The sequence below is a fragment of the Diabrotica undecimpunctata genome, chromosome 4 (genome assembly GCF_040954645.1).
Source record: "Diabrotica undecimpunctata isolate CICGRU chromosome 4, icDiaUnde3, whole genome shotgun sequence".
NCBI lineage: Eukaryota > Metazoa > Arthropoda > Insecta > Coleoptera > Chrysomelidae > Diabrotica > Diabrotica undecimpunctata.
The window spans coordinates 22,490,359-22,506,528 of NC_092806.1; the positions used below are offsets into that span (position 1 = coordinate 22,490,359).

The window sequence follows — 16,170 nt, forward strand, 5'->3', positions numbered from 1 at the left end:
ATATACCGACTAAAAGTTTTTCCCAGCCTTTCCTCCGGCTTTTAGTTCTTCAGTACTTTTATTACAATTCCCTTCCATTTGAATATATTTGTGATACTCGATTTGATACTTCCTCAAACATTTAGAGTCTTCTTTGCTAATTTCTAATATAAAGGATATAAACTAATTATTATAAATAGCGATTAACATAAATATTAAAATATACAAATACTTAAGATTTCAGACATACACTTATCAAGTCGATAACTGAACTGCTGGTCACCGTAGAAATGATATTTACTAATCTCTCAGTCTTAAATCGGCTTCTTATAACGATGGGATCAAAGAGGCTAGACAAGACCGTGCAGACCAATCGCAAGGCCAGTGATCCTCTTTCAGTGACTTGGTTAGAAAAGTACGATGCAACAGTTACCAGATTATGGAATAAAATTCCAGACAGAATCGGCAAATTTCTTGCTACTCTTGCGACATTTTTAGTAGGAATATCAATTAATGGTAAGTAGTTTACCAATTTTATAACTATATCGTAAAATTTTTTACTTATTTATCGGTGAAATTATTATCTTTGTGGTATATTTATAAAGAAATAATTATTATGTGTATTATTTTGTATTTAACATATGAATGGCATTAATCTTTTTATGATTGAAATATTCAGGAATACATACATTATAATACGTACAATATTTATGTATTTTCTAATCATTATTTAAAAATAAAATGTTAAATTTTTCATTGCGTAATTTTCTTCTACTTCTAACCTTTATCTATTACTAAAGGTTAACCATTGTTATGGCAGATTCATCTGTATCTTATGCGACCTCTATATCTATACAGCCCTTGCTGTCTAATTTTGGACATAGGCCTCCTATTCCTTCTTCCACGTCTCTCTAGTATAGGCAGTTTGTATCCTCTTCGGGCCTGCGTGTTTCTTCAAGTCATCTGACCATCCCATTTGTGGGCTTCCTCTTTTTCGTTTGTAACTATATGGTCTCTAGTGTATAATCATCTTGTTCCATCTGTCGTCTTTCTGTCTTATGGTATGTGCAGCGAACTTCCACTTAAGTTTTGCTATCTGCGTTAATACATCGGTCACTTTTGTTTTGTTGCGGATCCAAGTATTTCTTTTCTTGTCTGATATCCTGATGTTCAGCATTTGCCTTTCCATGGCTCTTTGGGTCTTTGCTATTTTTTCCATGTTTTCCTCAGTGAACGTCCAAGTTTAAGAACCGTAGGTGAGAACAGGAAGTATACATTGGTTGAAGACTCTTGTTTTTAAATATTGGGGGTATTTTCTATTTTTTAGTATATAGCAAAGTTTTTCGAAGGATACCCAAGCCAACCGTATCCTTCTCTTTATTTCTCCGATCTGATTTTCTTTATTTAATTTAACTAGTTGTCCCAAATATACATATTCTTTTACTTGTTCTATAGTTGTTTGTTCAATTGTAATTATTAATTCTTCTGGTTGGCTGGTCATAATTTTCGTTTTATTATAATTCAGTTGTAGACCTATTTTTGTTGACCGTTTGTTCAACTATTTTGATGGATGTTGTTGCTTGATCATATACACTGGAAATTAAGTCCGTATATCTATAGTCTATTCTCCCATTTTGTAAAGACTTCTTTACTGCCCAATGTTTTACCTTATCAAATGCTTTTTCAAAGTCTGCAAATGCCATATACATTGGGATTTGATATTCGTTGTCCTTTTCAATTAATATTTTTATGGTAAGTAGAAGGTCGCTTGTACTGAATCCTTTTCTAAAACCGGCTTGCTTTCTTGACTGGTAATAATCTAACTTAGTTGTTAATTTGTTTGTTAGTAGTTTAGTTAACAGTTTGTACATTTCATTCAGTAGCGTTATGGGGCTATAGTTTTTCAAATGTTTTCTATCGCCTTTCTTAAATAGTAATAGTGTTATTGCTTCGTTCCATGTGGTGGGTATTTGTTTTGTGTTTAATATTTTATTCATTAGTACATAAAGGACTTTCACTGTAGTTTTCCCCCATTTTTTAGCATTTCCACAGTTATTCCATCTTTCCCAGGAGATTTGTTATTCTTCATTTCTTTGAGTGCCTTTTTTATTTCATTTTTACTGATTTCTGGTTGTAGGTCAGAGTTAAAGTTCTTTATTTTCAGTTGTAACTGATTACGGATTTCTTGGGTTGTTTTTTGTTCTGTTTTATAGAGATTTGTATATTATTCATCACCTTAGTTATCACCTACCAATCATAATTACTAATCGTTTTGAATCCACTGCTGAACATAGTCCTCACATAAATAATTCTATTGTATCCAATCTTGACCACCTTTAATCCAGTTGTACTGGATGCGCTTGATGTCGTCCCACCACCTTGTTGGAGGACGTCCTCGATTACGATAACCATCGTGCCTAGGTCTCCATTCTAAAATTTTCCAACTAAAACTAGGTATATCTTAAGTTATAATTATTTTAACTGTATCTGTAACACCATATTTTCTCCTAAAGATTTTATTTGAAACTCTGTGTCCGAAGGATATATTCAACATTGGTCTCTCCATTACTCGCTGTGCCACTTGCCATGAATATTTCAGCTCCATACGTTAGAAACTGGGAGTACACACTAATCAAAGACCTTCTATAAGCACAATGGAATATCTGACCTAAAGACTTCCCTCAGTTTTTCGTAAGCTGCCCAAATACTTATAGGTATTATCATCATCATTCTGACTTTACAACATTGCGTGGATCCTAGCCTCCTTAACAATTTCTCTCCAGTCGTCCCTATCCATCGCCTTCCTCTGTCAAGCACGTAGGATTTGTGGTTGCGTGCTTATTTTCATATACCTCGTTTTGTTGGTGTTTATTATTAAACCCATTTTTGTAGCTGATTCATTTAATGCTACATACGCCTCTCTTACAGCTTTTTCCGTTCTCCCAACAATATTGATATCATCAGCATAGACAAAGATTTGCACTGAATATATTGAGCCAATGGTTGTGATTTGTGACATACGTATTACTTTTTCCAGAGCCAGATTAAACAGTATACAGGAGAGAGGGTCTACCTGGCGCAGCCCGTTATTTGTTGCAAAGTTTCAGTTCCCTCTGAATTCATACTCTATATTCAACTTTTTCAAGAGTTAGTTAAATTTACCAACTGATTTGGTATTCCAAGCTCTTTTATTGCTTTGAACATTTCTCTTCCATTCACATAGTCGTATGCTGCTTTATAGTCTATAAATATGTGATGAGTATCAATACCATGTTCCAGTGATTTTTCTAAAATTTGTTTCAGCTAGAGCATTCAATTATATCTCCTTTTTTGTATATGGTGCAAAGTATTCCAATATTCCAAATATTGGAGAGGAATTTATATATCCATATTTCTTTTATAAGCTGCTGTAATGCTATTATGTTATCGTGGCCACTTTCTTTATATAGCTCAGCTAGGAGATTATCTATTCCGGGTGATTTGTTTCTGGCTAGTTTTTTAACTGCATCTTTAACTTCAAGAATCGTTGGTGGTTCCTCTTCCCTCTCGCATTTCCCCTTCCTCTCTTTCGTCTTCGAGGTTTTCTTCCTCTTCCTCTATATTAAGTGCCTGGTTATAGTATTCCACCCATCTATTTAATACATCTTTTCTTGTTGCTTATAGATCGCTATTCTGACTTTTGCATTGTCTTCTGGTTGCCTTGAACTCTTTTCTGTTGATGTTAACTTTCTTATAGAATGCTCTGAATTCTTTCTCTCTATTGAGGTTTTCTATATATTTAACTTCCTTATTTAAGTGGTTTGGTTTTTTTCTTTTGTGTATCCTCTTTTCTTTTTTTCTTTTATTGCATTCTTGTATTCATCGTCAAACCAATGATTTTTACGAGCACAAATTTTTGTTCCTATTTCATCTTCCGCTAGTGCTTCCAATCTTCCGCTAGTGCTTCCATGTCTTCCTTTATTCTGGTCTAGTAGAAGTCTATATATGTCTGGATACTTATAGGTATATCCTTGTTCAAGTCGCGTACCATTAGTTAAAATGTTTTTGGCCAGTGCAAAGTTGGTCATGTATTGTATTTTGAAAAAGTTAATTTTAAGGCCAACTCGTTTATAAAAGCTGTTAAGGTCTTGAAGAAGTTAGATGATCCACCCGGTCTGCAATAAGGACTATGTCGTCTAAAACCTCAAGTTGTTCAGAAACTCCTTATTTATGTTGACTTCAATATTTTCCCAATCATTGTTTCTCATGGCACTGTAATAAAGCGTTAAATAGTTTAGGAGAGATGGTATCTACTTACCTAATACCCTTCTTCAAGAAAAATGTGTTTGTGTGGCGATAGTACATTATCACTGTAGCTGTTGCGCTGTTATATATGTGTATTCCGAAGAAAAGTTGTGTACCTATGTATGATGAATACTGTACTCTGTAAGAGCCCTTAACATGGACCTACACTGGACTGAGTCAAATGGTCGCTCAAAGTCTACAAGTAGTAATATCAATGGCTCGTTGTATTATATAACTTTCGCTATCAAGCAACATAATTTCTTGTAGATGGTCATTCGTTCCAAAGTGACTCCTAGTTCTGCTTGCTCCAAAGGTTGGAGCTTATATAAATGAGATAATAAGCTGATAGGTCTGTAGTTTCCAATTTCTGTTAAATCTGATTTTTTTGTAATATTATCGTTACCTTATATCGCTCCAAAGTTTGATGAAAATCTAGGTTAGGCATCAGTTGGTTAGAAAGTATTCTCATAAAGGCCTTATATAAATGAGATAACAAGCTGACAGGTCTGTAGTTTCCAATTTCTGTTACATCTCGTTTTTTTTTGCAATATTATCGTTACATTAAAGAGGCAGGCATTATAAAGAGGCTTTTATAAAACGACTGAGGAGGTGGAGATACCGAAATAACAGTTATATCGTTGTATTGATTTCGATTTAGACGTGAAAAGTTTAACTAGTTTGTACTTCAATGCCATAATATATGGCTTTTATTTCATATATACATATATATACATTTTCTTCTTCTTTTTATATAGACATGATTCTGTGTGTTTTTCAATGTACCTCCAGTAAGTTGTGGTTTCATTGTTTTCGTGGTCTTCCTACTGATCGTCTTCCTATTGGGGAATCGTCTCTTGCCGTCTTTACTACCATATTTGTTGTTATTCGGCTTATATCATTGTTCCATTCTACTCTTCTATTTCTCACCCAGTTCTTGATGTTCTCCACCTTGCATCTACGTCGTTATCTGTACTTTTAGCTCTGTCCCATAGTGTCTTACCATCAATTTTTCTAAGTATTTTCATTTCTGCTGTTTCTAACATTCTTTTTGTCCTCTCTGTCAGATCTTGTTACTGCCGCATATGTCATTACTAATCTGTTTTTTCTATTCACTTGATCTTTTACTTCAGTTTAGAGCTTTCCGTAGCTAGATAATGTGATGCCTAGATATTTAAACTAAATCACTTGTTCTATTATCTGACCTTCCATCTCCAATTTACATCTTAGTAAATTTGCTGTTGTACAATGAATTTTGTCTTTTTTGGGGAGATTAACATGTTAAATTTTCTGGCGGTTATATAAAATTCGGAACTGGCGGAACTGTTCCGCGCTGCAATAAGCAAAGTGAAGATAGCCGTGATGATCGCCAACGTCCGGAACGGATAGGCACTTTAAGAAGAAGATATAAAATTGGTGCAACATACGTTGCAAATCATTTTCACTTTGAGAGAGTAGTATGGCGTCATCTTGCATAGCAGAATATTTTAAGTTGTTTTTTTCCATTTGGTATCCTTTTTTAGTTCTTATTTTTTTTATTATTTCATCCTTAATCAGGTAGAACAATAGAGGAATCTCAGAGGAATCCTAGAGTAGAACTCAGGGAATCTCCCCTTCTTATCCAATTGCCAGATTCAATATGATCGGTAAGTTCTTCTTCTAGTTTTACTTTTATTGTGTTGTTTTGGTAGATATTTCCGATCGTTTTGATTATTCCTAGAGGTATCTTATTTGCGTACAGTAAGTGAATAACGTCTTTTAATTTGACCCGGTCAAATGCCTTCTTAATGTCCACGAAAGATAGCTATGCCAGTTTGTTGTATTCTAATGATTTCTCTTGCACTTGCCTCATTATAAATATAGCGTCGGTGCATGATCTTCCAGACCTAAAACCTTGTTGTTCTTCTGCTAATGTTATAATTTCATTCCGTTTATTTGTTATCACTTTGGTTGTTAATTTTAGTGTTGTGTTTAATAAATTAATTCCTATGTAAATTTTCGGGTCCGATTTGACTCCCTTTGTGAAGAGAGATATTAGGATGCTTGATCTCCATTCTTGAGAAATTCTGTATATAAGAGAATTAGGAATATCTAAATTTCTTAAAAAATAAGAATAAGGCATATCTTTTTAACAAAACAGTTAACAAAAGAATTTATTGAAAAAAATACACGCCTAATATGGAAAATAATAAAAAAATATTTATTAGTAATGGTCAAAATTTCCCTAATTGTGTTACCTCGTTATATAAATGAACTAGTCCAAAATTTTTTTATCAGAACACGTATTAATAGCACAGTAAATTTAATTGATATGGACGATACTTAGGAATTTCCACAATCATTCCCATTTACTCGGTTCACATTTCTTATTATGCAGGAAATCGAGATCTTATCATCGTTGGATAACAAAGAATATTTATTAGATGTAATTTTATATGCAACAATTTTAAAAATTGATTTGAGACCATTAAACATGTAATATTTAAGTTTGTTATTACAAAGCACAATTATAATATTCTTTTATTTTTGACTTTTCGAACTACACAATTCTCATATTAGAAATATGCTTTTTTTTATTTAGAAAATCGCATCGACCAAATGGCCATTAGCGAAAAACTAGTGGATTACATTAGGTACAATTACTTCATTACAATTTGGTTTATTAAATATTGTGATACTTATTAATGTCTTTCAAGAAATTCAGAGTATTGATAAAGTTACAGTCTGCACCTAGAGCTTCTATAAGTGTTCCTGGTATCTTGTTATTGCTTCGTTGTTGATTGTAGAGGGGACATTCACATAGTAGGTGCATTATTGTTAGTGTCGTATTACAGGTCTCACATCGCGGCGGTTCGCACTTTTTAATTAAGTAATCATGCGTTAACCTAGTATGTCCGAGTCTGAGGCGCGTTACTATTATTTCTTGGCTTCTTGACTTAGGTAACACATTCCATGCCTGTATGCTGGGTTTCACCATTTTTAATTTTGAATTCGACACATTCCATTTATTTTTCCACGCACTTAAGATTGATTTTTTTATATAAGCTTTTATATCCGTTGATACTGATGTGTTTACGATCTCGGAAACGTCACTCACTATCGCGTCTTTCGCACTATGATCAGCAGTTTCGTTGCCTTTTATTCCTATATGGGATGGGATCCAGATGAAATTTATCTCATTATGATTGATATAAGCCTGAAGAAGGACTGTTTTAATTTTTTTTAAAAGCGGGTTTTTTGGATACAGTTGTCGGATGCTTTGTATAGCACTAAGTGAGTCTGTTAAGATAATATATTTGGAGTTTGTTGTCAGATTGATTAGTTCTATGGCGCGATAGAGAGCATACAGTTCAGCTGTATAGATAGTACTAACATTAGATAGTTTGAATTTAAGGACCTTCTCTGGAGTTACTACAGACGCTCCCACACCTTCGGATGATTTTGAACCATCAGTGTATATCTGGGTATGATTTTTATAACCACTAATGATTTTTCTAAAATGGGAAATAATTAGATCAGGATTAGTGGAGTTTTTATCAAATGACGTAAGTTTAAAGTTATATGATGGTATGTTTTGAATCCAAGGTGGATTATGATCATATGTGTATGGAAGACATTCAGGTATGACAATATCAAACAGATGCAAATGGTCTTTTATCCTTTTATAGAAAGGTTTATTAGAACGGTGATTTGCATTAAGGTTTGGGTAATTATCAGTAAAAGTATTTCTATAGACAGGATTTTTTGCATTATCCTTAATTTTTGTTGCATATGTTAGACTAAGGTAAGCTCTTCTATCATTTAACGACAATTCATTTGCTTCGCAAAGTAAACTTTCAATCGGTGTTGTACAAAAGGCTCCCAGGCATATTCTGAGTGCTGTGTTATGAATAGTATCGAGCTTTTTAAGTACTGATTTCGATGCTGAGTCGTAAGCTATAGCCGCGTAGTCTAGCTGTGAGAAATATGCTTTATTGTCACTGAAAATTATTGACCAGTTTTATGGACAAAGCTAAAAAAGAATCAGTCAAAAAGTACAAAAAGTATAAAAAGTATAAAACAAAAACAAATATAATAAAAAAAAACAGAACAATACAATTTTAAATTAGTAAAATTATTGTATCACTTACATAATTTGTACAGACAACAACAAATGAGACAAATTGTAGCCACTGCTTGAGACACCCAAATGTAATTATAAACAATACTAATTTTGTTTCTTTGTTATACATTAAGAAACTCGTCAACTGAATAATATGGTCTTTCAGAGAGATAGATTTTTGTCATCTTACGAAACTTAATGAAAGATGTTGCGGATTTAATTTCTCTTGGAAGGTGATTATAAAGTTTTTTTGCACTATATAGAATAGAATTCTTTATTAGTTGAGTGGACGGGATCGGTAAATAAACGTTACAATCCGAATTTCTAATGGAGTAGCCATGATCATGTCTATCGGGAAAAATGTTTAGATGGTTGCGAATCAAACAAACCGTTTCCAAAATAAATAAAGAGGGAGGCGTCAAAATTTCGTGATTTTTGAAGTAGGTCTTGCAATGAGTTGTTTGTTTGAAGCCAAATATTAACGCAACTTAAAAATAGTATCAAATTGGGCCGCTGTACTAGAACCCCAAAATGGAAGCCCATATCGAAGATGGGACTCGAACAATGAGAAATATGCCATTTTGACAGAAGATAAATTTAGTTCCTTCGAAACAGATCTTATTGCAAAGCAAGCTGAGCAAGCTGAGCAAAGCAAGCTGAGGCTAGTTTCTTCCTTAAGGAGTCAGTATGCAAGGACCATTTAAGATCGCTGTCGATAAGAATACCTAGAAATTTCACGGAGTTAACGATACTGGTTTGGCTCTCATTCAAAAGCAAGGGTTGAATGACTCCTTTATAAGATAATGCTACTGCCTTATCCACGTTAAAGCTAAGTAAGTTGGAGTCTGACCAAGGCTTGATTATAAGCAAATCAGCGGTTATAATTGAATGAAGCGTAGAAATATTAGAGCTGCTCCAAGTAATACTGGTATCATCAGCACATAGAAATTGATTTTTTTTGATAGCATAGATTTTCTTCATTTCACTAGTTTTAATATATCTTTTAATCAGACAAACACACAATGCTATTTCTATACGATATAGACAGACAATAATAGAATAAAGCAGTCAAAAGTATATAAGCTCACTTACTTCTCATCTAGTGTGATTAATTATAGTGTTTGGTAGACCATAATATTATCTTACGTTACGATAATTTATAGGTATATCTGTAGCAAATTATCTTTTTATATTCTAATTAAAGGGGTTCTGCAAATTTTAATACGCGTTTTTATTTCATTGTTTTGATTCCTTGTTTTGTTTGATTTCATTCTCAAATATTGACAGTTTAATACTCTGTTTAATAAAGCTGCTATAATGTACATTGTATATACACCTGTTTTCAACTACCGGTTGTGTAGTAATGAAAACTAATTGTTTATATAATATATAAACGCCCACATCAGTTCAATGTGACCTATAGACGCATAATGTTGGTGTGTACTGTATAATATTAGCATGTAATATTTAACCTAATAATACGAGGGATCTCGACAATTATTATTTTAAAGAAAATTTGTGTAATTTCTTATTTAATAAAAAATTTCCAGTTTTTAAGCTATATCTAACACGTCTATTAAATATTATAAAAATAGTAGTATATTTAAAAGATTAAAAAATAGTACTTTATTTAAAAACAAATTAAATAAATTAATAAGCCAGGACCAAAACTCTTTTACTGCGACTAAATCAGGCACATTCCTCAAACTAGCTAAAATGTTTTTATGAGCGTAGGCGCAAAATTTCAGGCCAATGCTTTTTAAATGCAATCATTTTTTTCGAATATTCTCTTAGTCTAACATTCTTACTTCTTTTCTTGATCTCTTTACAATTCTTCATACCTATTATTACTGTGAAATTCTGTGCCATCCTAACTATCTATTATACCATCTAAGTATCTACCTTCTTCAAACTAAACACCAATTATTACCTTAAGACTTTTGTTCCATTCAATCATTACTTCTCTCATATCCTTTTTTTATACCCTTCCATTTTTTTTACAGTTCTACAGTCATGAAGTTTTGGGCTGTTTGGATTTTCTGCCTATTGGTTTTGTAGGTGTGTAATACCACGCTGCAGAAGCATATATCAGTGTTGGTGGGATTATGGTATTTGCTATTTTGATTTGGGATTTAAATACAAATTTGATTTTTCGGCCTATTGGCGAAGAGAGTTGACTCCTTAGTGTTTTGGATTTGTAGATCATTTAATTCACATGTTTTGTGAACGTTAGCTTTTTATCAAGCGTGATGCCCAAGTATTTAGCTTAGCTAGTCCACTAATTTGGTGTGGCAAGTACAGATAGTACATGACGGCCTGCGCTTTTTTCCGGTTTATTGCTATTTTCCATGTATGAATCAGGTTTGTATTTAATATAGGGCTCTTTTTACATGTTTTGTGGCTCTATCTTTATGTCTACTGTAGACTGCTGTTGCAGTGTGTTCTGCGTATAGACTTGATAACGATCTGGGTATTGTCCGGTGTGTCGGATGTGTAGATGGTATACAGGTAGAGCGACAGCACTGCTCTCTGCGATACTCCTTCCTCCGTGGTTCTGACTTCAAACATTTGGACTCTGAACCTTCTGTTGGCTAGGTACGATGCAAGGAAACATGTCATCGCGTCACTCTATCTGTGTTCATTTATTTTATATAGCAAGCCTTCGTGCCAGACTCTGTCAAAATCCTTACTGATATTCAGAAAGGCTGCTGTTGTATACATTTTTTCATTGAACCCCTTCGTGATATATTCGCATGAGTGTTCGGACCTGAACTCGAACTGTAGTTTAGGTGTAATTTCGACTGTTTCACATTCCTCTCTAAGCCTGGTTAGTATTACCCATTCCGCTATTTTACTTATTGATGATAATAAGCTTATTGGCCTATAATTTTGTGGAAAAGTTTTTCCCCGGTTTTTCAATCAGCATAATATGAGATCCTTCCATATTTTCCGAAAATATCTTAATTTTAACATGTTGTTTATTATAGTTGTTAAGTAGACTACCGCTTTCGCTGACAGATTCTTAAGTGCTCTCTTTGTGATGCTGTCTGGTCCTGGTGTTTACTTTCCATTGGTCATTTATAACAGTAGTTTTTTGATGTCTTCGATGGAGGTATGTGTTATATCTATTCTTCTTTTTAGAATGCTTCCTATTTTTTCCACTTCTCTTGTGAATTCTAAGTCTTCGTTGGGATGGTAGTTATTCCTACATCCCACTTTTAGCTTATATTTTAGTACTTTCTCTTTTTCTTTTTCTATATATACAATTCCGTTCTATTCATGTAGTGGTGGAATTGGCTTCCTATTTTTCCGTAATGCTTTTGTAAGCTGCCAGAACGCAGTTAGCAATTATTTTGTGTTCTTAATTACTTGTTCTGTTAGATATTCTTCTTTTCCTATTTTTCTCTTTCATCAGATCTTTTAGTTCATTACTAGTGTCTCTGAATCTTCCTTTTAGTGTTGCAACTTCTTCTTTGAAGCCGACATCGATAGCATTGGACTGTCATCTCTAATTTTCTCACACGTTCTTTTAGTTCTGCTATATTATTTATTGTTGGTATTGCTCCGATGTTTTCGCTCACAATTCTTTTGAAGTGTGGCCAACTTGTTTTTTTCTTTTTGTGGGGTTGCAAATAGCCTGTTTTCATTGCTTCTAAAATTAGTAGAATGTATTTCATATTGTTGACCCACGTTGTGTAGAAGTGCTATGTCCAAATAGGTAGGAAGTCTGTCTTCCGTGGAAACATGTTGGTTTCACTGGTCCTATTACATAAGTGTTATTTCTTTCTTCGAAATAGCCATATAATATTCTCCTGTTACTGTTTTTTACTCTATCCAACTCCTGATACTCGAGTCCTCATTGAAGATTGTGTCTTGCGGTCTAACGTACGCTGAAACAATTTTAATCTTTACTATACTGGCTTCCATAGTAACCAAGGCTTTTGCTGTAGCAATTATTTCTGTTTCATTTATTGTTTTTACAAGAATGAAGTATTATTTATTTTTTTTTGGCACTTTTGATATAGCAGCTTCTGTAATTTGTGGTCGGCGCTTCACCGCAGTTTGTACATTTGAAGTCTATGCTATTATTTTTTTGACATATGCTGCTTAGGTGCTTCTCTCCTCATTTTACACACTTGGATCTATATTGACAGGACTTTGGGCCATAGGAGAACCCTTAGCCATTATAGCATTACATGATGTCTTTGTTGTTTTTGACTTTATCTTTGATAAATATTTTCATAAAACGCAGGTTGTTTATTTTCCTTAGGTCCTATTCTATGCTTCTCTTGCATTTGATTGATACCAATCCCTTTGATTGATATCAAAAACAGAGGTAGTTTTTTCTTATCCGGTCTTTTAGATATCATGTTTGAGTTTGCTACCGGTTTTATCCTGGCTAGATAGCCCCCTGTATCCTTAGTTTGGATAACTATCGATCTAACTGACGGCAAATTTATTCGTGGATATTACTCTATTTTCGTTGTCTCTGGCAGTGTTTATTGGTTTTCTCCAACTGACTTCAATATTATTAGCGGCGGTTTTAGTAGCTTTGTTCTTTTGCATTTCCTTTGTATTACTTTTAGCGTGTCTTTTTTAATTAAGGTGTCCTTTTGGGTTATGTCTTGGCTTGGTTCTTTTCTTCTTTTGATTTTTACAATCTTTTGGCTGTTGTGGCTGCGAATGCTTGCCCGGCTTCTTTCAGATACTAATGATGTGAGTATTTATTACATTTTTGTTTAGATTCACAGTCAACATTTTACCTTTCAGTTTTATTTATATTAACGTGGAAATACTTACATTTTTCTTTTCACTGATGATAGTCTTATAAGACCGAATAGGTTCTGAAATTTTATGAATATTATAATTTAGTTATTTTTTTTAAATATATATATATATATATATATATATATATATATATATATATATATATATACCATAATACATTGGTAGTTGTTTACTTCATTGTAAATTTCTCATTTAACATATTTAAAACTTGTTTATTAATTATGATATAAATTGTTCCTTAGTAAAAAAAATAATTCACCGGTTTTTGTAAAAGAAGAAAACATAATAAAAACCAAGAACTTTCAAGATAAATAATAAATGGAGCCATTTGGTTGATATATTAAAAAAATATGAAATTAGTTTTTTCACTTCACTTTTTACTGCATATAACAAATACCCATGTGGAGTACAAGCTCTCAAGTTGATACTTTCTGGAGGAATATGTACCGCAAACCTCGTAAATCTAACTATGCAATTTTCTGCAGTATACTTGTTATTATAGTATATGATCTCACTAATTTAAATAAACTAGTAATTCCTATATCACCCGCAATAGCATATTTGTAAATAAAAATTTTACATGCATATTTATTTAGTTTGAACCTAACAATACTTGTATTTTGGTTGCATACGAGTATTGTGTAAGCGATATTTGCAAACTGTTTATACTTGAAAGATCTCATTTATATATTGTGAATTTAAATAAATACATTGGATAAATAAACGAACGTTTTATGACAATGGGAGACATTATGTATCCTATGCGAAGATTAAACATTTACGGAATTATTTAAAACGTTAATTTACACAAACTAAATTAATAATTTAAAGAATTAATTAACAATATATTGAAATATGCAGCCAGGCTATTCATAATTTATAGATTATATAATTTGGTAAATTTAAAATATGGCAAAAACAACAATGAAGTCACTTTAATGTAGTAAAATATTGTTTATCTTATGGTGGAACTTTAAAAATACTTAGTCCTTCTTATCTTTATGTGTACATGGTGTATATTTTGGGTGTGCACAATAAAGATTATTTTATTTAGTACTTATATAATTATTACAAATATTATTACCCAAAGATAATACTCCAAAGAAGAAACAAATAATTTCAATAACAAAATTATATTGAAACTTTACATAATACTATTACTAGAGGATCCAATATAACAAAAGATCTTCATCGACCTGTTTAATGGATAAAAATTATTTAATATGTCATTTAGTATGTTAACAATTATAAAAACAAGAGGTGCCCGATATAATTTTGTCCAGACTATAATTCATTAATTATTAAAAAATGACTTTTTTTTATCAATTCTACTAGTGAGTTTAACCAAAAAATTTGATACGCGTACCCTGCCACATCTAGTCTAGTCGTCCATCTCGTCGTTGGTCTCCCTCTGGATGGACGGATGATATCAAGCGCATCACCACAAACTGGATGCAAGAAGCTCAATATAGAAATAGGTGGAAAATTTTACGGGAGGCCTACGTTCAGCAGTGGACAAATATAAGCTAAATGTTGATGATGACCCTGCCACAGCATGAAGACAAACATATTACCAATTGCGAAAGAAAATATTGGATTAACCAATAAAGATAATACTTCACATTCTTTGCAAAAAAGTAAAATTGACAAGGACACAAAAAACTTAGATGTATCATACAGAGGATTTAAGAAACGATAAATACATTTGATAATACAATTGTTCACCAAAAGTTGTTTAATATTTCGACTGGCAAAGCTACATCTAAAGAAGTTGCCCATTTTCTGCTGAACTTCCAAGAAATTGGCAGTCAACAAAAATTAGAGCCTATTTCAAATTGCTTTTTATCTCCTGGAAGATTTGAGAAATCTATAAAACGTAACAAAATTATTTTTGTTTCTTAAAACATCACATAACTAAAGATAAAAATAAGAAGGTGTTGATGAAAATGAAAGGAGACATCTTTGTACGACTTCTGGCAGTTACCATACAAAAAAAATTAAACTAGAACATTGCATGACTTTTCTCTACACTCATGCTTCCTTTCTTTTTTTCATGTACTGGTGAAATATTGAAAACTACTAAAGTAACATTTGTAAAATCTTTGAAATCGAATACCGAAATGGTTCAGCCCACATTTATTAACGTAGAAATAATAGATGGCTTTTAATACTTACACCTTATTGCTAACTCTATGCCACAAACATTTGAAAAAATTGCAGAATCAATAATAATAAAAATTTGTTCTATAAATGCTGTAGAAATCCATTTAATACTTGACTGCTATTTGTAACCGTCAATTAAAGATTCTGAACGTCAACCTCGAAAGGAATTCGATATTTCATATAAAATTTCAGGACCTCAACAAGTTAGGCCTTAAGATTTTTTGGAAAGCTTTAAAAATTATCGTTTTAAAGAAAAACTGCTACACTTCTTGACTGATTATTGGGATAGTAAAAATTTGCTTACAATTTAGCATTTTATAATAAAGGAAAAATTGGACCATTCAAAATATTTTCTCAAAATGAAAGATATCTAATTGTTTTTAGAACGTTAAGTAATGAAGACGACATATTTATTGATGAATAAATGAATTTTGTTTACGAATTTATCGCGAAAATTTGTGCCTTGAATAACTACAACAGAGTTAATGATGAAAGAAATCGCATTTTGATGAAACCTTATGCTGCGAAAGACGACAACGAACAGTTTTTGAAAAAATTAAAAAAGTTTTGACTCCAACAATATACCACCATGGTGGAATTCTTTACAACAAAAAATTTTAAGAAATATTTTTGTTAATTCCATGTGGCTAATTGCAACTGAGTCATAATGTACAAACCTCCAGTCTGAAAACTGTTGTTGGCACTTAGATAATTATTTATAACCAACCAACCATCTGTTAGACAGTGTTGCGTTTTAGTATTCCCTTTCTTGTTGAACAAGAGCTCACAAGGTACATGAAGTTATAAAACTATTTCGAAAAATTCTCAAAAATATCCGATACGCTGATAAGCCGATG

The 16,170-nt window shown here is 32.5% G+C and overlaps 1 protein-coding gene across 1 annotated transcript in view; it reads left to right on the plus strand.

The window, feature by feature from the left end:
• The first annotated feature begins 250 nt into the window (after positions 1–250).
• The window catches only part of LOC140439294 (uncharacterized), a 49,874-nt gene continuing 33,954 nt past the window's right edge, over positions 251–16,170 (plus strand). The window contains exon 1 of the mRNA XM_072529116.1: positions 251–495. Within this exon, the coding sequence (XP_072385217.1) occupies positions 270–495 (226 nt within the window). The 5' untranslated portion in view covers positions 251–269. The remainder of the gene's footprint in view (positions 496–16,170) is intronic.